At 39.9% G+C, this 26,744-nt stretch overlaps 2 protein-coding genes across 2 annotated transcripts in view; both read left to right on the top strand.

Annotated features, from left to right (window-relative positions):
* The window catches only part of LOC120429165 (allatostatin-A), a 63,163-nt gene extending 36,737 nt beyond the window's left edge, over positions 1-26,426 (top strand). The window contains exons 2-4 of the mRNA XM_039594373.2: positions 21,695-22,028; positions 22,150-22,277; positions 25,169-26,426. Of these exons, the coding sequence (XP_039450307.1) occupies positions 21,706-22,028; positions 22,150-22,277; positions 25,169-25,290 (573 nt within the window). The 5' untranslated portion in view covers positions 21,695-21,705 and the 3' untranslated portion in view covers positions 25,291-26,426. The remainder of the gene's footprint in view (positions 1-21,694; positions 22,029-22,149; positions 22,278-25,168) is intronic.
* On the top strand, positions 2,582-3,395 carry LOC120429166 (probable salivary secreted peptide). The gene is made up of 2 exons (XM_039594374.2): positions 2,582-2,857; positions 2,923-3,395. The coding sequence occupies exons 1-2, from the start codon at positions 2,678-2,680 to the stop codon at positions 3,094-3,096; spliced, it is 354 nt and encodes a 117-aa protein (XP_039450308.1). The 5' UTR covers positions 2,582-2,677; the 3' UTR covers positions 3,097-3,395.
* Positions 26,427-26,744: the final 318 nt, after the last annotated feature.

Here is a 26,744-nt window from a genome sequence, read left to right as displayed (position 1 = left end):
GTTCTTCAAGCACCAGGTCGAAATCTTTTCTGTTCAGTGTGATCACTTGCACTGCTGACTTACCGATTTTCAGACAATATCCGAGGCCTTCCAGCAACTCGTCAACATCGTCCGCCAACGTGTCCAAAACAAAAATTGGAGGTGGTCTTCGTTCCGTTGGAGAATTGTTCTTTTTTGACGTCGGCACTTTTTTCCGTGCACGACCATCATCATCGTCGTCGTCGGTAGTGCTGCTACCGTCGGTGTTGTTGTTGTTGTTTTCTTCGTCGTCACTCAGCATCTGGAACTCGTTCCTGATGGGAATGTTGGCGGATGTCGATGTGCCACTGGTCGTGGCACCGGACGTACCTGAACGGGTTCGCACTGGTGATCTTGGAACATATCCGGGATGTAGTAACTTTTTGTCGATTCCTTCTGCGTTCACTCTCCCCTGCGCGATGGCGGTCGACACGGCGTTGGTTTGTTTACCTTTTTGCACACGGCCGGTAGACGAACTTCGCGGGTTTTTCGAGGCCGCACTCGAACTGCCACGGCCACGGCCGGCCCTTGGCATGCTGGTGGAGCAAACTCGCGGCTAATCACGGTAAACTACGGCGAAAAAAATCGAAAAAACGATGGAGCACTGAGCACTTGACTGCTGCTTGCTCTCGTGCGTACACGGAGGTGGTCAAAAGATACAGATTTTTGAATTTTCATACATCATTTTTGTATGGACAGCTGCCAAATTCGTATGGAAAATGATATGGACAAACTAATGATGCAAAATGGCTTCTTTGAGCATACCGAAGGCACCAAAAAAGTTTCAGTCGGATTAAAAAATACAAAAATTAAAATTGAAGAAAAAAGACCGATTTCGTAGAGAATTGCTCCACTATAATTCAATTTTATCGATTGGATCATGTTCAGGGAGCCCAAATCTATCATACCTTGACAAAACTGACACACTAATGATTTTATGAATAAAAGTTCATAATTACGATCACAAATGAATAAATGTGAATCAAGTTCATGAATTCGTGAATTTAATTTACGAATTCGACCATTGGAAACTTTTTTGAATTTTTGAGGTTCCACATTAATTTAATAAAGTTTCTAGTGATAATATTATGAAGGCTTGAACAAAAATCTTGATTTCAAGACCATAATAGATTAAAGTGTGTTCCGTATTCATAAAATTATATACGCTCCATTTGAAAATAGGACCTAAGTTTCCCAACTTAAGGGAAGATTCTTACAAACTTTTTATCAAAATTCATTGCGTGAAGTAATATTTTTATTTTATATTTGTCTAATATTATCAAAAATATTTCAGCATATCGATGCCTCTGTGCTCTCTTATGCTAACTGGATTGGAAAACCAGCAAACTTAGAACAAGACAGCACAGATGCACCGATATGCTTAATCAATTTCTGCAAGTTTTATTCAAATGCATATTAACAACAAACATCTCGAATGCTCTATTGAAAGACGATTCTCGAGTTGCTAAAGATTTCCCGAAAATTGTCCACTCGAGGGCATCATTATGGAATCGATATTGACAACCATATTGATCATTTCTCTCCATCTTGTAGGGGAGGTTGGGGTTGGGGTTGGGGTTTGGAACGGAAACAGGTGGAATTGTGCTTTTTGGTTCATTTGAACTGTGTTGCACATTTAACTTTAAATAGATTATTATTATTCGTCATCTCAGAAACAAGTTGTCCAAATATTTCGTCCTCCCATGGACAGCAGATTTCAGGCTAGTATGGGCCATTACAACTCGATGAGCTAGTAGAGGTCGAACTGCGATGAATGCCGAGTCAGAAGAATCTATGCTTTTTTTTATCCACATTAGCATATGTATCGTTGACGCATCCTAGAATTGATTTCTCCGGATGGTAATTTTTCCCGCTCATCACTCTTGTTGGCCGTGGGCCATTGTGGGCGTCAGCGTCATCAGAATCCATCCTGTTGCTGCTATACGATGATGATGGCGCGCCCAGGAAAGATTGACAGCCTCGGGACGGGGATGCGTGTGTGATAATAAGGTCGGTCCTCGTCAATGGCGTAACGAGGCGCAGCTGATGGGTGTTTAATTGTACAGACGCGTTTTTTTTCTTTGCGGAACATTAGTCTTCGATGATGGATTGTGTCGTTTTGGGACCCTGATAGAAACCCGGGAGATGGATGGTTTTGGGTAGAACTTGTTTTAAAGAGATTGAACTGGAAGAACGTTGTTCCTTCTCTGTAGATTTAGAAATGTGTTGTTGGTTTGAACAATCATGATTATACCCACTTCAACGAATCAACTCTGCTGTTAACTTTTTCACAGTAGGACTGGCCAAGTTGAAATAGCCATACAAATTTGGAAGCTGTGGGATGATAAATACGTAACGGTGATTTCCATTCTGCTCCCCAGCATTATTTGTCACAGGGCAAATACATTGTTTTTGCGCGAGATATTACTTTCTAAGATAAGATAAGAGCACACACCGGACGCTGAGTGTTCTTCTAAAAGGGGAAGCTCTTCATGTACTATCGTGTTTTCTGGTTCACATTCATTACGGTCATTGATACTCACCCCTATAAAATGGGGCCCTGTTTTATGGCACCGATATCAGTCGCACAGGTGAATCTCGTGAAAGTAGTCATAAATTAGTTATTGCACGCAATCGAAGTGATTTCAACTCGTTACAAATGAAGACCCTCGCGTTGACCGTCGTTCTGTTCAGTCTGGGAGCGCTGGTGTTCACCCAGAGCCATCACTACCAGTGGGGCTTCCGGGGGCCGTACGATGTCCTGCTGAACCGGACCATTGCCATCAAGTCGTCGTCAATTCTGCAGGTCAAGACGATGGATCTGTACTACCCGTTGAAGGTGAGTATCAAATGCTCTAGGATATCACCCGAACAAGTCTAATGCGGTTCATTTGCTTTCTCCAGGGTCAGCTCGGTCGTAACATCACGTTCATGAACGTCACGGACCAGTACATCAACGGCAAGGGCGGTTACGCCAGTCTGTTGGCCGGTGGCGTCGGCTTCAATAACACCAGGATTCATTTGAAGTCCCAGCGGGGCAACGGATTCAGCTTTATCGTGGAAATTTATGGCCGCTAATTTAGAGATAGACTACGAAAAACAATTAGGATGTATCGCGAGTTAGGGCGGAGGGATTTGCTGTGAGATTAGGTGTGCATGGTACCTGTTGTGTGAGAATGAGGCCAAATTAAGTCAACAGGGCTGACGGAGCTTCCGAGGAAGGTTTCCGGTAGCTGGTGGTGATAACGGAGTCTACGAGTCTTTGTGTTGTAATAGAAATCAGTTATTTATGATGATGTCGAAATCGGAAGCAATGATATTTGAAGAAATAAAATGGCTTCACTAAAGTTTACCAATCTTTTTCTGTCCAATTTCAATGAAAAAGTAGTATTCAGATCAAACAATTCGAATTCCTGACCCAGTAATTATTTAAATTGAAAGGAAATAAACAGAGACAACCTTGACTAGAGTTGACAAATACAATAAATAATCCACAATTATGTACCTTTTCCAGTTTTGCAACATGATGCTCTTTTGCTTAACAGACTGTTTTCCCACTGTAAACAGTTGCAGATTACAACTATCTCCAACAATATCGCCTCCTCCCCACAGCAGACGACAGCTCATCAGAGCGAAATATATTAATTCCAGGAAAAGAAACAAACTGCGACTCATCACCGGTTGTGTTCTTCAGAATAGAACACGGACTTGTCCCACGGTCATGTAGGGGGAGAGTAGCTATTTTTGATCATTTTTTTTTTGTTTGAAGCAAGAAAAAAGTTGGTGATTACTTTCCTCGAAATGAGTTCTTTTAATTTTCTCTACTTTTTTCTTCCTGCATTCAAAATTTTCTCACATTATCTAAGGGTAAAAAAAGGCAAAAAAAAACTTTTTATTTCATTGAAAAGTTGTCACTAGTCCTATAGAAAACTATAGGGGAAGGTGGGGCAAGACGACCAAATGGGGCAAGAGGAACAATCGCTCGTACGGCCGTAATTTTTACAACTTTGATTATTTCCAGCATGAGGAATTGTTGCTAGCAATGCTTTTAGCTGATTCAACTACCACATAACCGCCAAATCGTCGTTAACACCACGGGGCATAAGATTTAATGAAGTATTTTTCAAAACCTTTGTTTTCTTATAATATTTGGAAAGGCTTAGGGTTCGTTTTAAGGCTCATTTTATCAAAATGCTATTTTTCCTAGATCAGTAGTGTTCCTACCAATGACCTGCACCTATTATAAAGTATGATTCAACTCTTGGTTATTTTTGTTGAGAGCTTTTAAAAAATCTTGTTCAGGTGGGGCAAGTGTACCGTATGGATTTTTAGTTAGGAGAAATTAAGAATTGCTGCAACAACATATTTTATTGGGAAATAAATACATAAAAGTACTTAAAAACTGATAAACAATTGTCAAAAAAATTGTCCATGCAAAATATAGTGATATTTTGAAAATTTCCTTTTTTTCATGTATGTAATAGTTTTTTTTTTCGTAAAAACGCTAAATTTTTTAGTAAATTATTATTATTTAATCCAAAAATTAAACAAACGTTTCAAATACATTCTTATCTGATGTATTTAAGTGATAACAGTTCAATTGTTAGCAAATTAACGTGTTGTTTCATGCATTGTTCCTTTTGCCCCAACGGGTTGTTCGTCTTGCCCCACTAGTTGAGAAGAACGTACGGAAAATAATTTTTTTTTAAATATTTTTTTTACATTAAAAAACAGGATTTTTTAAAAAACTTGTTCTATCAAAGTCTTAGTCAAGACCTAGAATAAGATGATTATAAAAAAATCCGACAGATTTTTTAACGTTTTTTTGTGAGTTATAACGAGCATTTCCTTAGCTTGTTACACTTGCCCCACTTTTCCCTACAACAAGTATTTTCCAGCAATAATTATCCATTTTCTTTTTTTATTGGACATTTTTATTTTTTATGGTTTTCGCCAGAATGCCAGAAACTTTCAAAAATACGTTATCATATTTTAAGCTTTTTAAAACAGCTTCAACGTCTAAAAAAACGAAGTTCACTTTATAGCTGTCGGCCACCTACAAGGACTTCCCCGACCTGGGCTCCTAAGTGTATGAAAGTATGGCACGGAGCGACGGCGCCGAATACCCATATTTACACAAAGAATTTTAGAGCGTCCGCCGCGGGAATCGAACCGGCGACCTCTGGATTGTGAGTCTAGTGCGCGGTCCAATTGATCCACACGGGCGGGACATCTTCGACGTCTAAGTTTAACTAAAACTTAAACTTATTTTCCATGAAATAATCAGAAGTCCCCCCAAAATTAAAAAAAATCACCCTGCAAAAATCATAAAATACAAAAATTTAGATGAAAAACAGCACAATCGATTGTTAACCATTCAGAATACATACTAAATAACACATCTGATAAAGACACGTACTAGAAAAAATATGTTCACGAGATCATTTCGTGTAACATTTTGTTTAAAATATTTTAAATTTGGCCTGAAACTTAAAATTGGAGTTTTTCTAATATGATTATTTTTTGGAAACGAATTTCAAATTTCTAATATGACCCCAAAAATGTTCTTAAGTGATTTGGAAGTTTTGAATCCAAGATGGTGGTGATTCCAAACTTCGGTTATTTGAAATTTCAGATTGTCGAGTTGGGATTGAAAAAAAAAATCTTTTGCCAAATTGAATAAATATTTGAATATGTATTTTGTATTTTTTTAAGTCTTCAAACACCTATATAATCAAACCTGCCCAAAATTAGAATCTGGTGACCTATAGACAAAAAAATTCTCAGCTCTATATGAAGGTAACTAAATTCAAAAATGAGTCCCGAGCATTGCTATTTAAAAAATATTCAAACTTTTTAATTTTTTGCTCTTGTCAATAAAAAATAATTTTAATTTTTTTTAGGAATAAAATAATATATACAGTCATCCCACATTTTCAGAACACCCACAAATTCGGAACACTTTTGTGATAGTTTATCAATAGCATGCCAAATGCATCGTTTCTGTCGACCCTACAATTTTTAAGGACCTTTATTTGGACATTCTCTTGCTATTTCACCAGTAAAAGTAGTAATTTTAAAACGAAAAACTGAATTTCAAGACTATTTTATTCAGAGCAGCAAAACACTGCCTCCAAATTGCCTGTTCCATAATTGTGGGATGTTATTGTGCCTGTGGAATTGTGGAACACTTGAATTTAACTGATATTTTCACAACAAAAAGTTATCAGACCATTCATAAAGCATTACTAAGCATAAGTTTTTTTTGGTTTCAGAGTGTGAAGTCATTATTTTGTAAAAAATATGTACTCCTGGAGAGAAAAAAAAGTTTGTTTACATCGTAAGAAAAAAGTGTTCCGAATTTGTGGATTTCAAGGGATTTCAAACTTGATATAAAACGTAAAAAATATTGTCGATCAATACATCAATCGAAAGATCACAAGAAAAGCTTTCACATGAAGGTAAAAGCAAATCATTATGTTCAATTATCGATTTGCTATGATTTTTTGAACATTGGCCGATCTGTAAACTGTTCCGAATATGAGGGATGACTGTATATTTACTATTTTTTTTTTTTTTTTTTTTTTTTTTTTTTTTTTTTTTGTTTTTTTTTTTTTTTTTTTTTTTTTTTTTTTTTTTTTTTTTTATTTTTATTAGGTCCTTTTCGGTACTGGGACCTGGTTAGGACCGAGTCGGCTTTTGTAATTACAAAAAACTTAATAATTACAGAGGATCTTGTGTGTAAATGTTAGTGGGAGGGGAGCCGATTACCCGCGGCCTACTCGGGGTTAGTAGGGAAGGGATTGATGTTAAAGACAAGGCGTGGAAAGGGAAGGGGGATTGTGTAGGGGTCTTGGTTGGCTCTTCTGGCCTTTGCGTGTTGTCCTCAGCCGCAACTCGGTGTCCAGCTGCTGGGGCGATCTTGCTTTGCTTCCGGTGCAAACCAGAAACGACGGCTTTGTGTGAAGGCGAGTTATACTAAATAGAGGAAAACTAACTGAAGAGAAACTAACTGGAAGAAAACTAAATAGATATTTTGGAATCTGAGAGGAACTGATAGATAGGATAGAGAACATCAAGGTCTAGCTGAGATAACGCGTCTCGCATCGGGATTTCTGGTGGTCTTCCTCGGGCCCTGAGGGTATCTTTCAACTTAATTCTGTGAGCCTGGTGATCTGGACACGCCCATACGAGATGGTCGATGTCCTGATAACCCTGCCCACAGTCGCAAAGGTTCGTATCACTCATGTTGATACGGTACAGATGAGCCTTGGACGAGTAATGGTTCGACATAAGGCGGGACATCGTTCTGATGAATCCACGCGTCAAGTCCATTCCCTTGAACCAGGCTTTTCTTTGCACCTTAGGTCGTATGGAATACATCCAACGTCCTTTGGTGTCGTCGTCCCATTGATTTTGCCAATCCAGAAGCGCACGCTGCCTCGGAAAACCGTAGCATTCTTGTAGGCTAATTGGCCTTTCAAAAATGTTTCCACTCTCAGCACCCTTCTTGGCGAGCAAGTCCGCTTTCTCATTACCCGGAATCGAGCAATGAGCGCGGACCCATACCACCGTGATGCTGAAGGACTGAGCCGCCAGGTTGTTTAAAGTCTTGCGTATTTCCGTGAGGAAAAACGTAGACTCCCTGGTCGGCTTCAGAGTCCGGATAGCCTCAACAGAGCTAAAGCTATCGGTGAAGATGAAGTAGTGGTCAGGTGGCATGGTCTCGATGATTCGCAGTGCGCAGTAAACCGCGGCTAACTCTGCGACATAAACCGAACTCGGGTCCTTCAGCTTAAAGAACAGCTGATAAGATTCATGATAAACACCGAAGCCCGTACAGCCGTCGAGCTTGGAGCCATCGGTGAAGAATCTGTTGTTTGGAGGAACATGGTTGTACTTTGATGCGAAGATCGACGGTACAACTCCCCGCAGAAGATGGTTTGGGATACCGCGAGTATCGGCTTTCATGGACGTGTCGAAACCAATCAGGGTGCTGCTGGTTAACGGAGGCGTGCGCTGTACCGTTGTGCTCGGGCTCCACTCCCACGATGACATAAAGTCATAATATAGAAGCATGCGCCGAGACTCAACGTGAAGGTTCAGCAACGTTTCAAAGTTGTCAATTACCAGTTTATTCCTGTAATCACACCGGATCAGGAACCGGTAAGACAGTTCGTAGTAACGAGTTCGCAGAGGCAACACTCCCGCCAAGACCTCGAGGGTCATGTTGTGAGTTGAGTGCATGCATCCCAAGACAATGCGAAGACATCGGTACTGTATCCGCTGGAGAACCAACAAGCGTGATTTCGCAGCTGACTGGAAGCAGAAACTGCCATATTCCAGCACCGAGAGTATCGTTGTCTTGTACAGTCGCAGCAGGTCAGAAGGATGAGCACCCCACCGGTTGCCAGAGACGCTGCGCAGAAAATTAGTTCTTTGCAGGCACTTTTGCTTCAGGTAGTTGATGTGCTTCCCCCATGTTCCCTTTTGATCGAAGATGGTACCCATGTACATGAAGTGGTCCGACTGCTCGATAGTCTTTCCCGAGAGAGAAAGATTGAGCTGTGCCGGTTCATGCTTCCCCGTAAAAACGACCAGTTCCGTCTTCTCCGGAGAGAATTCAATACCCTTTCCCACTGCCCAATGGGCCAAGTTGTTCAGAGTATCTTGCAAGGGTTCTAGCAGATCGACTTCCTTCTTGGCAGCGATTGAAACCACTGCGTCATCTGCGTACTGTATAAGGGTGCAGTCTCCGGTCAAGCAATCATCGATGTCGCTGACGTAGAAGTTATACATGGATGGACTAAGGCGTGAGCCTTGTGCCAAACCCATGTAACTTATCCGGGTGATTGCCAGATCACCTTGCACAAAGTGCATGTGTTTTTCTGACAACAGGTTGATGAGGAAGTTGCACATCGTCGGATTGAGACCGCTCCGCCGCAGCTTTACTCCCAACACCTCGATGGAGACTGAATCAAATGCACCCTTGATGTCTAAGAAGACAGAAGCCATTTGCTGTTTCTTACCACGGGCTATGTCGATCCCTGTGGCCAGCAAGGCTAGACAGTCGCTTGTTCCCTTGCCTCTCCGGAAGCCATACTGCGTGTCTGACAGCAAGTGCTCTCGTTCCATCCATGGTTCGAGGCGGTCGAGGATCATCTTCTCCAGCAACTTGCGTAGACACGACAGCAAGCTGATTGGACGATACGAGTTGTGGTCGGATGCCGGCTTACCGGGCTTTTGAATGGCAACCACCCGGACCTGTCGCCATTCGTGTGGAATTATGTTCTGCTCCACGAACTTGTTGAACAGATTCAACAGACGCTGCTTGGCGACGTCCGGAAGATTTTTCAGCAAGCTGAACTTGATCTTGTCCGGACCAGGAGCAGTGTTGTTGCCCGTCAATAGTGCTATGGAGAGCTCTACCATCGAGAAGGGAGGATTAGCATCGCTCCCATCAACAACGTCGAATGATGGTTGTGTCGGCACCGAGTCCGGGCACACCTTCTTGGCGAAATCCAATATCCACTTGTCCGATTTTTCCACACTCTCGTTCGGAACGGAACCTCTACGCATGGCCCTCGCAACGCGCCACAGAGTGCTCATGGACGTATCTGCTGGTAATCCTTCAACGAACTCCCGCCAGTACATTCGCTTCTTCCGCTTCAGAGTATTACTGTACCTGCGATCAAGAGCTCTGTACTTTTGGAAGTTCGCTCGGATTCCACACTTGCAGAAGTCCACATAAGCTTCAGACCTGGCCGCCGAGAGATCCGTACACTCCTTGTCCCACCAGGGAAGAGGAGGGCGCGTTCGGATGTACGGTCCCGGGACGGGTTTTGTCTGAGCTTGTAACGCACTGTCATAGATCAAATTAGACAGAAACGCATATTCTTCAAGCGGTGCCAACCCAGCTCGCAACTCAACTCCAATGGAGACTGCCTCCGCGTACTGTTTCCAGTCGATATTTCGCGTCAGATCGTAAGGCATCTCCACCGTTGTCGATTGCTGTGGGCCATGGCTAACCAGAATAGCGATCGGCAAATGATCACTGCCACGAGGATCTTGAAGCACGTTCCAGTCACAGAGAACTGCCAAACTGTTGGAACAGAGCGACAAGTCGATGGCACTCGCCTTCGTACCGGACGTAGTTGGCGTTGGTGGTGTTGCAATCCGCGTAACTTGCTTGTCCCTGTTTAGGAGGGTCATCTGGAAGTCGTCGCACAGTTCATGAATCAGATATGCTTGAGGGTCTGTCTTGTGACTTCCCCACTCGGTGCTGTGAAGATTAAAGTCACCCAGAACCAGTCTCGGTGCCTGCAACAGCTCAAGCATACCCCACAACTTTTGTCGAGTTAACGACACCTGTGGGGGAACATAGACGGACACAATGCAAATGTCCAGTCCTCTGATCCTGGCCTGTACTGCGACTGCTTCGATTCCTCCTAGCTTCGGGAGCGTTACCTTTCTAAAAGTGTGGCATTTCCTGACCCCAATCAGTACGCCTCCACCTCTATTTGGCCCTGCCCTGCTCTCTGTGATGATGTTGTACCCCCGGAAAGCTGGCGTCTCATCTCCGATAAGAAACGTTTCGCTCAGCGCAAACACATCACAGTCCCGTTCGAATGCGAATTGTTGAAAATCGTTTAACTTGGGGGTTAAACTTCTGCAATTCCATTGTAGAAAGGAGATGCCGTTTTTCGTTTTTGGTGTATTACCCATCAAAGGAAATGAACGACAAGAGGGGCGTCGTGCTAGCAAGCTGTTTCCCGATGTGTCTAGCGAGAGGCTCAAACCGCTTTATGATTAAACGCGTCGGTTCACTCACAAAAGAGCACAGCCATTCCACGATTGTGGAAAAAGGAAGGACTCCTTTGAAGGCATCGGTGATCGGATTCGGTTGAGGAACCGTTTTTAGGGGGATCTTTGGCAGCTTGGGAACGGGCTTCAGCGGCTTGAGAGGAATCGGTGCCGGCTTCGGTGTCGGCTTCGGTGCCGGCTTCGGAGCGGGCTTACCCGACGGACCGAAAGGAAAATCCTCCTCGAAGTTCAACGAGTCACTTTCCTTACCCTTGCCGCCAGTGGCTTTCCTGGACTTGGAAGCCTTGTTGCGCTTCGGGTTTGGTCCGGAAGAGTCACTTTCCTCGTCTCTCTGGAAGAGGACCTCCACATCGGAATCTTCGTCCCCCGAATCTTCGTCCGCCAAAGGAGCGAAGCGATTGGGGTGGGTCACCTGACTAAGGATTTCCGCGAAGGACTTCTTGGAGCGTTCCCTCAAGGATCGCTTCATCTTGTCCTCGCGCTCCTTGTACTTTGGGCACTGTCGAGTTTTGTGCGGTTCCCCGCCGCAAAGCAGGCATTTTTCAGCCTGCTTTTGGCAATCCACGTCCTTGTGGGGGCCGGCGCACTTTGAGCACTTGCTCTTGTTGCTGCAGTAGGTCTTGGTGTGTCCCAACTGCTGGCAGTTTTCGCAGCTCATCACTCGCGGAACGTACAATCGAACTGGAAGCCGAAGCTTGTACAGCTCAATGTAGTCCGGCAGAGCTGACCCTGCAAAAGTCACCCGGAACGAGGCAGAAGGAATGAACTTCTTCTGGCCACCCTCGGTGGTGACGTTGCCCAGTTGCCGGCACTCGAGTACCTCCACAGCTGGAAGTTTAGGGTTCTTGAAGCGTCCCACCGCCCTTGAGAGGTCGACAAGCGACAGACTGTCATCGGTCACCACGCCGTCGATCTCGACTTTGTGGGCCGGAATCCAAACACGGTACTCAATGCTGAACCGCAGATCAGTTACGATCTGATTAGCTTGCACCGCGGAGTTCACGATCACGCGGAGCTTGCTCTTGTTCAGCTTGGTACATTCGACCACCCCAGGATAGTGCTTCTGCAAATCCTTGGTGATCTGCACAAAGTTTAACGGCTTCTGTTTGGGCCGGAAGAAGACCACCCATTCCGTTTGCGATCCCTCTTGATATTGACGAGGACGAGGAATCGGTTTTTGGGAATGAGGATTCAGGAGCGGTGGGGGATTTGGATCCGGATTCGGCACCGGTGTTTTAGGAGGAATTGGATCTGGATTGGGAGAAGGAATTGGGTTTGGAGTCAAGGGGGGAATCGGGTCTGGAGTCAAGGGAGGAATCGGTGGTTGAGGGGGAACCGGATTCGGATCTGATTTAGGACGCTTTCGCTTCTTCCTCTTAGACCCGTCCGTGGATCCCCCTTTACCGTCAGCATCCTTATCCTTCAGGAAGTGGTCCCTGTTGGTGGTGTTTGAAGGAACTCCCGAGACAGAGTCCTTCATTTCCACGTCCTCGTCACCCTCAAGGGTTGAATCGGAGTCGAATTCCTCATGGTCCGACTCGGTCGGATCCATGTTTGCGAAGAAACGCGATAAACTAAACGAAAATGAAAGTGATGAAACTAATCGCAAAAGTAAAAAAGGAGAAAGAAAAAAAAAACTAACCGAAAAAAAACTATGAGAAAAAAAAAAAAAAAATACTAAACGCTAACAAAAAACTCGCCTTTCACACTCACCGCCGAACTGGCCGCACTGGCTGCCGCCCGCAGCGGGATGCGCGGGAAGCTCGTTTTCGCGCGCTTGTTGTTGTTGTTGTTGTTGTGCTGCCTGCTGCCAGCCACGTAAACAACGGGGTTGTCTCCGACCTGGCCTGGCCGAAAACTGGTCCGCCGACCGCAGTCGACTCTCCGGGGCCGATTCCACCGGCCAACGACTGTCTCTCGCCTCAGCTGCCTCCGCAGCCGCTGCTGCTGACTCCTCCTGCTGCTGCTGCTCGGATGCAGGAACTCGTTCCTCTTCCACTGCTGCACCGCCGCCGTGTCCACGACGACCAGATTGTGGCCTCTCTGACCACCGGAACGGGCTTGTCCGCTCGCACACGCCTCGGAATCGCCGTGAAAAACGCGCCAAACACACCGCGAAAAAAACACGACTACGCGCTGAGACTTCTGCCGGAGCAATGGTATATTTACTATAAAAATCAACATTTAATAATGTCCAAAATACCACACTCAAATAAAAATTCAGAATAATTGTATTGAACAGAACAAACAAAAACACAATTTTTTTATTGATTTCAGAAAAAAAAATACTGGATACCCGAGGGCTTATTAGATGGCATTGAGATAAACTCATTTTTATTACTGAATTTAAATTTAAAGAGGCTGTATCTCAGCATGAGCAGTCCGATCAACAAAGTCAAAGAAAAAAACAACTATAAGAAATTTGTGTGTTTTTTCTTCATAAGGTACTTTTAAATTGCAAACACTGATTTTTTTTTGAAAGTGACGCCTTTTGATGCCTACAACTTGAAAACGGTGCATTTTTTAAAAAATGTATGTAAAGTAATTTTCGTTTGCAAGTGTGATTTTGCATCTAAAACTTGATATTTTATATTTAGTTTGACAATATTTTTGTTTCATGGTCCATGGAGCATTTTTTGAAGGTTCTGGTCAATAACGCAGTACCAACTACAGGTAGACACAAATGCCATGCTATGCTAATCTTAAACTGTAGATTCACTTATGACTCCCCAAAAACCCATAAAAAAATCGTAAATTAAAAAAAAATGTTTTGAAAATTCAAGTATTAGTGATAAAAAGTCAAATAAAAAAAAAATCCGGAAATTTGTTTTCGTGTGTTAATATTTAAGTTCTAGATTAAATTTTCAAAACAACCTATCCCTCATGGGTTTCCTATGCAGATAGGACCTTTTGAAAATTTAATCTAGAGTTAATATAGATGTCGGCCAATTTCTAGTATCGGCTTATCAGAACATTTATCATAAATTACTTTTTTTTTATTTTAAAATATATCATTAATAAGAATTCTTACCTTTTTTCCCATCTTCAACCACACCTGCTAAAGCATAATCCATTTCCTTTGTCACCGTTTTGCATTGCGTTCCATTTGTCTGGTTGACTTCCGTTTTGTGCAGTTTACTGCCTGTTTGTTTGCTCTACAAAAGAAGATATCTTTTTTCTAGAAATGAGAATACCCCGCTCAACAAATGAGACAAATTGGTCCACCTGACAAGAAACCACTCGATTGCTCCAGGTGAAACTCGAGTTGCTATACTTGCTAGCTAAATTTATTCATAATGCTCACCTTTCTCGAGCATCATAATTTTAGCGTTGCCGAAATTGGTGTCAACTCGCCAAAATTTGAAGTCATCCTTGCTCACCAGGTTGTGTCATCATGTGTGCGATGTAATTTAAAGCGCCATGACCGTCCAAAATCCGGCATCGTAGGTGGCCCTGGAATGGTTGGAATAATTCTTCCTCCTGGCAGGCAGAGTATGCGACGAAATATCACGCAGCATGTAAACAAGACTCTCACTTGAGCATAATTAATGATTTTAGCTCTAGTGTGTGTTTGTGAGGATTAAGGTTGACCACGTGCACGCTGGCGCAAACAATAGGATGGTTTATTGTTGCACGTGTGATACATTGCGATACTGACTGCCAATTAGGTGCTCTGTAGAAGAAACGTGATGCTTACGAGGTGTTTCTTATAGATAAGGTCAACTTATTTTGACACTTTTGACGACCATAGAATAAATAGTTAATTAAGCTAAAGGAAACTAATATTATCACAGCTAAAAAAATAGAATTATCACAAATCATAATAATCAACCATTTCATTACGTATTCCACACCAGTCATCCAAGACCAACCATAACCTCACTTCTGACAAACCATTTAATGAGATGATGGGGACTCCACCAGGCGTCTCCACCGACTTATCGGTGGAGCAGGAAGGACAAGAAAACTACTGGCCAGGAAATCATAACGCAATGCTGCCAACAGACAGTTGGCCATTATTGCCCAGGAAGAATCTTCAAGACATAACCACTTTCTTTACTTCCGCGATGGAATTAACCCTCTTTTAGTCTTATAATTTGCTTTAATTTTTTAATTGATTTTTGATATTTATTTTCGACATTTTATTAAAAATGTAAAATGAGATACTTTGATTTCAAAGATGTTCCAATAATACTGTTAAAATTTTGGTCTTAGAGGGTTAACTACTAGTACAAAAGAAGTACCCAGCCCTGGAAAACAATTAGCAAACTTAATTGAAAGTGTAATTGTCAATTATGCACCCACTTTTTGTGTGTGCAACATCGAGGTTCAATCTCGGCGGCAGCCGGCGCTAAATACGTCACACAATGCGGTCACGGGATAAAAGGGACAAGAACTGGATTTTTTGTTTGCTATCCTTTCTTGGATCTGAACGGTTGTTCTCCATAATTGAGTGGAGTCACAGTAGGCGTTGATTCGTGAAATGCAATTATGCGGGCTACAATGGGTCGGGTTCAGTGAGTTTTAATGATCGTTTAACGAGTCGTTTAATGAACTGAGAGCGTTAAGAAGGGTATTTTTAGTTCTAGAGCCAGAAGATATTCTTTTTAGATTTGTTTTGGACCAGTTCAACTTACTCCTTTTGATTTGTTAATTGATATGAATTACCTTAAAAACTATTTAATTGACAAATTTTGGATAGGTCACTTGATTTAGATAACTTAATGCTTGAATTTAAAAAAAAATGCAGTTCAATATTAAGGTGGTTCGCGTATTCTCTTATCTCTAGCAAGTTATTTGGATGCCAAAACAAACAAAATTTGTCTTGCCAATAACGCCTTCTACGAGCAAATTTACAAAAAACTGCTGTAAAAAATCCTCAATAATCATCATTTAAAACTTAAGGTCAATCAGGTTCATCCGGAAAAAGGAACGCTTCAAACAAAAAATCATACCTGAATCCAAATCTGTCCTCAAAATTGCGAAAAGTAAAGAAGACATCAAAGATTCAAGACTGCACCATTTTAGGAAAATCAAAATTTTATTTTATTTTTGTATCTGATGTTTTAAATATTATTAGAAAGTATTTATTTTGCCCAAATATTTAAACACGTTGAAAAATTGATTTTTAACTTTGTTTACGTTGGCCTTTGTATTTTGTTTAATTTCAAGGAAAACTTTGCCAATCTGAGTTTGTACAAAAGAGTGGTCCTGCTCACTCTTTGTTCGTTGGCTCATGAATATTCTTATGCCTGAATTCCGTTTTGAAAACTTGCTTTTCTATCGTTTGATAATGAAGAAATGGCCAATTTATCATTATTTAACATAATAGTGCTGTTAAGTTCATTATAGCACTCTTTTGAGTATCAAAAAGTAATACTTAACGACAATGTTTTGATTTTTGAGTTGAATGACGCAAAAAAAAATAAGAAGATTCACTTTGGTTTAAGGTGAAGCCGTTGATCATTTTCGAAGAAAATTGATCATCACTCTAAAATGCGTTTCAAAATTCATATAATTTTGTGGTACAATCATTGACGACCTAGTTGGCAATCTATGATCAATAGCCTATCCCATTTTGAGGTCATTTCGAGGAATTTCAGGTGCTCACTTCTTAAATGATAGATTATGGTGCTAGGAACAATGTTTTCTTAGACAAGAAAAAATAATAAAATACTTTCTCGCACCCCCTAGTCGATTTACTGAAAAAAGTCACTTTTTTGAACAATTTTTCTAAAATCGCTTGGAATCAATTCAAAAACTATTTCGATCAGGTGTGTATTATCTTCAAATGTTAGGTTTTTGTCCATAGAATAAGATGCACTACCAATATTGGACCAAAATTTAAGTTTTTGGACTCTCCCAGGCGGATTTGTGTCGAAAAAATCGCATTTTTCCGAAACTTTTTTCAGAAATTTTCGTTTAATTTAGGGTAGCCTATTTTTCCCAGTGAAACCAATGCATGCAGCTTGTAGGAAATTTCATGGCGAACATTTTTCCCTCTGAGAAAATCCAATTTCGACACTTCAGAGCCGAGATATTTGAGTTTTAGTGAGGAAAAAAGTGCCAATTTTCAAAATTTCTCAGAATTCAAAAGCAAGGCCTACTAATTACACGATGTAGCAAGCATATGTCTCAAAGGTCAGTGTATGCTTTTTTCTAGTAATTTTGGCCGCTGAATCCGAATCTGAAATCAAATTTCGTGTAAACAGTGATGTTTTGGAGCTACACCCTTTTGGAATGTTATTTGCGTGTTTAAGAGGCAGTTTTTGTAAATATTGCTCGGTTTGTTCTAGAGGTCGTATCGAGGTGCTCCGATTTGGATGAAACTTTCAGCGTTTGTTTGTCTATACATGAGATGAACTCATGCCAAATATGAGCCCTCTACGACAAAGGGAAGTGGTGTAAAACGGGCATTGAAGTTTGAATTTTCCGAGGATTTCGAATATGACAAAAGTGAGACTAAAAAGTGCCGCTATGGATGCCTACAGGACAATAACTAACGTTGTAAAATGTTTGTTATAGAAAAATCGAAAAACTATGAGAAAAACTGCGATTGGCCAAAAAGTTATTACCGTAGGCTTATAGTCCATGAAATTCCCTAACTTTTGAACTAAAAGAGTATGGGTGTTGCTGGCTGTTGCAAAAAGATATTAAGGTTTAAAAAAAAACATTTTTAACAGTAATTTGCAAAAGCTATGAGAAAATGTTAAACCAATCCTTGATGTCTATGGCTCAAAATGCTTCAAAAGACCTTTCGAATGCATCTAAGAGAGTTGGAATTGATGAAGTTTTACTAAAATGCGAGCAATTTTAAGATTTTTTATGTTTTTTGGACCTCAAACTTCAATGCCCGTTTTACCCCACTTCCCTTTATCGTAGAGGGCTCATATTTGGCATGAGTTCATCTCATGTATAGACAAACAAACGCTGAAAGTTTCATCCAAATCGGAGCACCTCGATACGACCTCTAGAACAAACCGAGCAATATTTACAAAAACTGCCTCTTAAACACGCAAATAACATTCCAAAAGGGTGTAGCTCCAAAACATCACTGTTTACACGAAATTTGATTTCAGATTCGGATTCAGCGGCCAAAATTACTAGAAAAAAGCATACACTGACCTTTGAGACATATGCTTGCTACATCGTGTAATTAGTAGGCCTTGCTTCTGAATTCTGAGAAATTTTGAAAATTGGCACTTTTTTCCTCACTAAAACTCAAATATCTCGGCTCTGGAGTGTCGAAATTGGATTTTCTCAGAGGGAAAAATGTTCGCCATGAAATTTCCTACAAGCTGCATGCATTGGTTTCACTGGGAAAAATAGGCTACCCTAAATTAAATGAAAATTTCTGAAAAAAGTTTCGAAAAAATGCGATTTTTTCGACACAAATCCGCCTGGGAGATTCCAAAAACTTAAATTTTGGTCCAATATTGGTAGTTCATCTTATTCTATGGACAAAAACCTATCATTTGAAGATAATACACACCTGATCGAAATGGTTTTTGAATTGATTGCAAGCGATTTTAGAAAAATTGTTCAAAAAAGTGACTTTTTTCAGTAAATCGACTAGGGGGTGCGAGAAAGTATTTTATTATTTTTTCTTGTCTAAGAAAACATTGTTCCTAGCATCATAATCTATCATTTAAGAAGTGAGCACCTGAAATTCCTCGACATGACCTAAAAATGGGACAGGCTAATGATCAATGACGATTTCAATAACTTTTTAAGGGTGCTTATGGACCCAATCCTGCAACAATATGATTGTTTAAACAGTCAAACTTTGTTGTCTTGTCTCGTAGTTTTGAAGATACCTAACTATCTATAACAAAAATTTTGGCTCTGGTTGTTGAGCACCGTTAACATTGACTTTTAGTGGATAAATTTTGCTCTGTAACATTTGAAATGGATTTTTGCAAGCTGTAAGTCTACTCCAGGTGTGAACTGGTTTTTAATAGATTTGCTTTTTTTTCAACAGGTTCGTGTATTAGTTTAATTATAACATAAAATTATATATTTTCGCCTTCCTGACTGATGTCTTTCTCTAAAAATGAACTTTTCACAAAAAGATAGTAGACCAGCTTTCATAGTAGATAGTAGACCAGCTTTCATATACACAGCAAAAAAAAGTAGTAATCCAGCTGCGTGTAAAACGCCTGGGTGTAAAAAAAAATTTGCATTATTTTATGTAATTCAATGTAATATTACACTTTGAAATATGTAGCCCATCAGTATTGGAAACCTACTTGATCGAAATGTCAAGCTCATATATGCATTTATCCTTTGCACTTTACATCGGTCTGATGGCCGAGTTGGCTAAAGCGCCAGGCCTTTATGTTGGTGCTGGGTTTGAATCTCGTTGGTAACAACTTTTTTTTGTGTTTACAAAAATTGTACATGCAGCGTGTAATATTAAATGTCTTTTTGACGAAGGTGATGTGCATGCTTTTGCATGCGATTTTACCATCGGATTTTTTGCTGTGTACACCTCTCGACTCTGAACAAATGTCTGTGTGTGTGTGAGCAATAATGGCACTCCGTTTTTTCAGCTGAACCGATCTAAACCAAACTGGTTGCATTTGACTCGGGTATGGGGCCCATAAATCGCAATTGAAATGTTTGATATTTCGAAGATAAGAAAGAAGATGTTATAAGAAGACCTTTCAACAAGTCTGAAGATCTGGCAACCCTGTCTCAAGTTATGACCATTTAAGTGATATTTATGCAGGGTAGAGTACCGTCAGTGGGGGTGACATTGGGTCTGGGGGGTGAGATTGGGTCAAAGTGATTTTTTACGGATTTTACCATTTCTCAGGTTCTTCTCAATGAAACTGAATTCTGTTAAAAGGGTTGTGTAGGGGACATCTTAAGATGACTTCGCTGAAAAAATCTCGTTCCTAGAACAAATCCTATTATTTTGGCAGCTGTCTAAAGTTGAGGTACGTTTTTGGCCAAAAATGACCTCTCGAAAAATCATTTTTCTAATATTTTTGTTGGAATTGCTCGAAAACTACCCAAATGTTTGAAAATCTCCACTTCAAACATTGTAGCATGTCAATACGATTCCCTCGAACAAGAAACACTGTTGGATGACTTGTTTTTACCATATCGTTGTATTTGAGCATCATTTTAGTTTCATTTGACCCAATGTTACCCCCTCTAAGGGGTGAGATTGGGTCAATTTTCAAACTATTGGCATTCAAGTTATTGTTCACACGGAGAAAAAAGAGTTCCCAAAATCGTGAACAAGCATTCATGAATATGGGAACCACGAACAAAGTGTTCAAATCCCATGGTACGATTTTGAAAAACGTACCATGGCATTTGAACACTTTGTTCGTGGTTCCCATTTTCATGAACGCTTGTTCACGATTTTGGGAACTCTTTTTTCTCCGTGCATATTTTGGGAAAATGTCAGTAAACTATCTAAGAACAAATCTACGTTGAAAGATTTTCGATGTTATTTAAATTGTTTTTGTTATTAAGAAATTACGAGAGGTGTATCGTTTTTTGACCCATAGTCACCCCCACTGACGGTAATGTTAGAACACATTAAAAGAAAGAAAATGCAACAAAAAGCTCATAAAAACATGCTGATGAAAAAAAATACTAAAATCGTTGAAAGTTAAAAACCAAAAAAATCTCATTGATGACTACCCTACCCTACTTTATTGAAGCGGAATCTCACTGAATTTTATGAAAACTATGTCCATATCAAGCATCTAACCCGTTGTTGCATTGGTAATCGAGAGACTTTCCTAACGAGTCTAAAAGTTTGAAGATTTGGTAATACTATAACATTAGTTATTGTCACTTAAGTTATATTGATGTACTTTCAAACCATCTTATTGGACTAAGTTGGACTCACTTTTGGTAAGGAGTGAGTAACGCACCAACCTCAAAAGTAGATTAAGTTAGTTTTGAATTGGAAATCCAGATTTTTTCTTCAGCAATCCTTGTTTATCCCAATTGTTCACAAATTACAACACCAATCTTTAAAAAGACACTATATCTTGCAATGGGTCCAAATAACAAAAGTAACATGACGTACGAAGCCATGCTGCGTCACACGTCATGTCACTCACGATTTTATGACTACATCAAAGGAACTTCGACGCTGTCGTGCAATCTTGTCGCACCCGCCATTTCGACATTCCGAGAAAAACGCGTTTTAATGTTTGACCTTGAATAAACAAAAACCAGAGCACGCAATGTAAACAATAACAAACACGTTTTGTTTGGCTGACCATTCTGTGCATTGTCCCGAAGTTTGGTTGAAGTTGGTTGCTGGAGTCCCGAGTTATAATTACAAATGTTTGCGGTAGTCTAACTTGTACGTGCGTCAAACGCGTTCTGACCTGAAATCCCTTTGGCCAGTTGTCGCACTTACATCAATTTTCAGGGAGTGACAAGATAGCACGACAAGATTGAAACTTCTTTGAAGATTGAAACAATGCACGGAGTTTTTTCGGTTTTTATTGAATATCTCAGGATTGGAATCAAATTTTGGAGATCTGTGAAGGTCAAAAGGTGAGGCATTGTTAGCTGCACAAAATGGCGTTCTTAACTCAATTTGGCCCAAAAAGCAAGTGCGACAAGTTAACACGATGGCGACGGCTTGGTAGCGTCACCCCCCGAAAGGACATTGCCTTGTTGCTTCCCACCCACTAAGATCAACTCGAAGTGCTGCCACACATGGCATACCTTGATGAGTGTTGTTGTTCAACAGCTATTTTCAACAACTTTTATGGCCGTTTTGGCTCCATGTGCTAATAAAATCAATAAAATTGAAGAAACTTTTTTCAATGCCACTTTTCTAACTTTTCGTTCTTTAATTTTTTCCTTCCAGAACACCCCAAAATGTACCTCCGAACCTCCGCAGTCATGTTGGTCAGCTCGGTGGCGATGGTGCTGTGCATGGCCTGCGCCGCCTATGGTTCCCCTGCTCCATCCAGTTCCGGATCGACGGATTTGTTACGGGCCGCGGCAGCATCGTCCGGCGGTGATTCCGGCTTGGACGGCCGGGGGCAGCGGGAAATTTCCGCGTCCACCTTCCAGCACCTGTTGGCCGTCCGGTCGCCCAAGTACAACTTTGGCCTCGGCAAGCGGAGATACGTGATCGAGAACGCGCCCGGCGCGAAGCGGTTACCCCAGTACAACTTTGGGCTGGGCAAGCGAGGGCGGTGAGTTGAACGACCAAGCGTCTCCATTCATTACAGTTTTTTGGGGAATATTTATAATTTTTTAAGAGGTCTGTTGGACCGACAACCAATTTTTAAATTTTCATCGATTTTTTCCCTTTAGGATGGACTTGTTCGACTACGAAGAGGACAGCATCCCGGACTGGAAGGACGACTACCAGACGCTGTTAGGAAACGACATCGAAGAGTACGACCAGGACCAGGACAAATCTGCGGAAAAACGGGCGTCAGGTAAATTTCACTTTCACCAAGTTCGAGATGTATGACACTAATAGTGTCAATCCATCCAGCAGGGCAATCTGGCCAAATCAAAAATCCGAACATGGTTTTAGCATGTACCAAAGTGGTACATATGTGTACCTTTAAGGATTTTTGATGTACTTCAAAGGTTCGATAAGTAGCCTTGCCCTGCTGGAAAGATAGCTGTTTTTTAGAAAACGTCACCAAATCAACTTCTTTATTACAGGAAAGTGATGTACCATCGATGTACCTAACGAATCTGTGTTCAGATTTTACCTAAACTTCTTATAAGTAGTACTTCCCTTTATACTTAACTTTTGAAGTACTTTATATATTGATTTTGACAACGGGATCGTGTTCCTTGGAAAATTTTAAGTAAGTTTGAGTATAAAAAGTCCATACTTAAGTTGATTTAGGCCAACTGTGGAACAATTTATCGATTTTTTGAATATAAAGTACCATGCGCCTCCTTTAAAATGAAATTACACTGAATAATAATAAAACCAACATGTATTACAATAAAAACTAAAAGAGAAAATGTTTTTCTAATGCTTTTGCAAGTATTTGAACATAAATCAATATGTGCATACATACAAATACGGATTTATAAAACAATAAATTTAAAACTTGGAGAAGTTGAAAGAAATATTAAAAATAATCAAAAAAACTAAAATAAAAGTTGCCCGCTGTCATCACAGACAATTGTACCAATAGAAAAGTGTGTTTCTGTTGTCTGTGAACAATGTACAACACATGTACCAACTTGTACTTGCATGGAAATAATTATTTTCTAATAAAACAATTGAAATATTTGTGAAATTTGATGAAAATCCAAAATAAATCAAATAAACTCAAATAGCAGCTGCCCGTTGACATCACAGACAATTGTACCAATAGAAAAGTGTGTTTCTGTTGTCTGTGAACAATGTACAACACATGTACCAACTTGTACTTGCATGGAAATAATTATTTTCTAATAAAATAATTGAAATATTTGTGAAATTTGATGAAATTCCAAAATAAATCAAACACAAATAGCAGCTGCCCGTTGACATCACAGACAATTGTACCAATAGAAAAGTGTGTTTCTGTTGTCTGTGAACAATGTACATCGCATGTACCAACTTGTACTTGCATGGAAATTATTATTTTCTAATAAAACAATTCGAATATTTCAGAAATTTGATGAAAATTCAAAATAAATCAAATAAACTCAAATAGCAGCTGCCCGTTGACGAATGTATCAGCTTGTATCAAAATCAAAAATCAAACCATCCACATTAACGACCCCCGGGTCTTTTGTGGTCTCTATTGCAAGTTTCTGCTCGAACCAAGGAGTCCGAAGGTTTGAATGGAAAGAGCACCCAAACCTCTTTTTACTCCAAGGAACCTTCCACCCCAGTGTTTGAACTGACGACCTTTGGATTGCGAGTCCAACCGCCGCCAGCGATTCCACCGGAGTAGGCTTGGTTTGGTGTGTTGTTTGTACTTATGGCATGGAGACAACTCCTAAACCTGGAATGACTTAACGGCCTAACAACCAAGGCCGGGACCGACATTTTACTTCCTCATCCGATGGAAGGTTGGAACAGATGGGAATCGAAACCAGAATCATCCGCTTACAAAGCGGACAGCGTAACCATTCGGCCACGCACTGCTAGCTTGTACTTGCATGGAAATAATTAGTTTTTAATAAAAAAATTCGAATATTCTCAAATATTCGAATTGTTTAATTAGAAAATAATTATTTCCATGCAAGTACAAGTTGGTACATGCGATGTACATTGTTCACAGACAACAGAAACACACTTTTCTATTGGTACAATTGTCTGTGATGTCAACGGGCAGCTGCTATTTGAGTTTATTTGATTTATTTTGAATTTTCATCAAATTTCTCAAATATTCGAATTGTTTTATTAGAAAATAATTATTTCCATGCAAGTACAAGTTGGTACATGTGTTGTACATTGTTCACAGACAACAGAAACACACTTTTTTATTGGTACAATTGTCTGTGATGACAACGGGCAGCTGCTATTTGAGTTTATTTGATTTATTTTGAATTTTCATCAAATTTCTCAAATATTCGAATTGTTTTATTAGAAAATAATTATTTCCATGCAAGTACAAGTTGGTACATGTGTTGTACATTGTTCACAGACAACAGAAACACACTTTTCTATTGGTACAATTGTCTGTGATGACAACGGGCAGCTTTTATTTTAGTTTTGTTGATTATTTTTAATATTTCTTTCAACTTCTCCTACTTTTAAATTTATTGTTTTATAAATCCATTTTTGTATGTATGCACATATTGATTTATGTTCAAACACTTGCAAAAGCATTAGAAAAACATTTTCTCTTTCAGTTTTTATTGTAATACATGTTGGTTTTATTATTATTCAGTGTAATTTCATTTTAAAGGAGGCGCATGGTACTTTATATTCAAAAAATCGATAAATTGTTCCACAGTTGGCCTAAATCAACTTAAGTATGGACTTTTTATACTCAAACTTACTTAAAATTTTCCAAGGAACACGATCCCGTTGTCAAAATCAATATATAAAGTACTTCAAAAGTTAAGTATAAAGGGAAGTACTACTTATAAGAAGTTTAGGTAAAATCTGAACACAGATTCGTTAGGTACATCGATGGTACATCACTTTTCTGTAATAATGAAGTTGATTTGGTGACGTTTTCTAAAAAACAGCTATCTTTCCAGCAGGGCAAGGCTACTTATCGAACCTTTGAAGTACATCAAAAATCCTTAAAGGTACACATATGTACCACTTTGGTACATGCTAAAACCATGTTCGGATTTTTGATTTGGCCAGATTGCCCTGCTGGATGGATTGACATACACTAATAAGTTTTCTTTCCAGGACGGTACCACTTTGGCCTGGGAAAGAGACGAAACTACGACTTTGGACTGGGTAAACGCTCCTACCAGCAGGGTGAGAAGCGACTTCCAAACCGGTACAATTTTGGCCTTGGACGGCGTTAATCTCCTGAAACCGAATTGACGACCCTGCCCAATCCCGGAAAACCTCGAAACAAAAATGCGCCAAACATGAACGGATGAAACAAAAAGAGCCACAAACACAAGCAAATTAGGAGAGAAGACAGCACGACCACCATCACCAGCGCTGCACTACAGAAGAATGCGAAAATATGCCCCCAAAACCAAATTTTAAGAAAAACTTACTAAATTGCCATTGTCTATAACGTTTGTTTTTAACAAGTAATTCATTTTCTTTGTTGTTTGAGAGATTAAAACTAAAAATTACAATTACAATCTATACGACATTCTAATCTATCGTAACTGTGCCACACTTATCAAAAAAGTAAAATTGTTATCTAAGAAAAGGAGACGTGTGCTAATGTGCCAAATATTATACCTTTAAAAAGCAACTGAAAAAAGACGAGTATGTTAAATATTAAAAGCAAAAAAAAATTAAGATGTTATCACTCGTTGGAGCAATGAAACCAATATTTCGAATGTCTGTAAATTTTGAACAACCTTAAAAAATCAAAACGCAATGTACTGAAAAGGCTAGCAAATGCTTCATGAACGAAGAAAATATAACAGTGAGCCCAGGAATTGTAAATAAGCAGAACCGCAGAAATAACAAAAAATCATTTTAAACTTCAGCGCCTCCACAGTTTTTTCGTACATCAATTCCTGTTTTTTGTTTGACAAAAACAACCAACATCGAGCAATCGCATTTTCACATGATGCGAGAATGATTAACCAACACTTTTCTGGATGCCAAAGTCTGGGTCAATCGTTCCCACCCCCCATTTACAGAAATTATCGAATGCGAAGCAAGAGGCCCCTCAATGTGTGTATACCAAGCTAAGTTGGACTAGCAAAATTTTACAAGAGCTATTAGCTTACTGTTCTTGTTTATTTTTATTTGAAAGGCAGTATTTTACCAACCAAAAGACAACAAAAATACAAGAGAATATCCCACAAAATCACATTTTGAATCGATGTATACAAACGCCATGCAAAAGCATACACACTCTAAGCATCAATTACAAAAAAAAAGAAGTAAAAACAAATATTGTATAAAAAGAAGTTCTACCATCTAAACAGGAGAGAAAAAATAAAAGCAGAGGCTACTCTGAGAAAGCAAATCAGCAACGAGTTGTAATTTTTATTCCGTACCACGAAAAAAATGTCATTGCCTATCACAAATATTCACTTCGCAATAAACTTGGTAATCTGGTCTGAAATCTCCACATCTCTGAACGTAATATTTTAACAACCCCTTAGAAGTTTTCAAGAAGTCATATTCAGTGACGTCATATAAGTCAAATTCGAGTTGTTGAGTGGTTGTTAAAAGCAACAACTAAATGTGAAAGATCTTGTAAAACTACCGTATACAATTTATTCTGAATAATTTACTATCAATTTTACAACTTTTTTCAATGAAAATTTAAATTTTTCTTCAA

The sequence above is a fragment of the Culex pipiens genome, chromosome 1, assembly GCF_016801865.2.
Source record: "Culex pipiens pallens isolate TS chromosome 1, TS_CPP_V2, whole genome shotgun sequence".
Lineage (NCBI taxonomy): Eukaryota > Metazoa > Arthropoda > Insecta > Diptera > Culicidae > Culex > Culex pipiens.
This window is presented reverse-complemented; position numbering and strand designations above follow the sequence as displayed.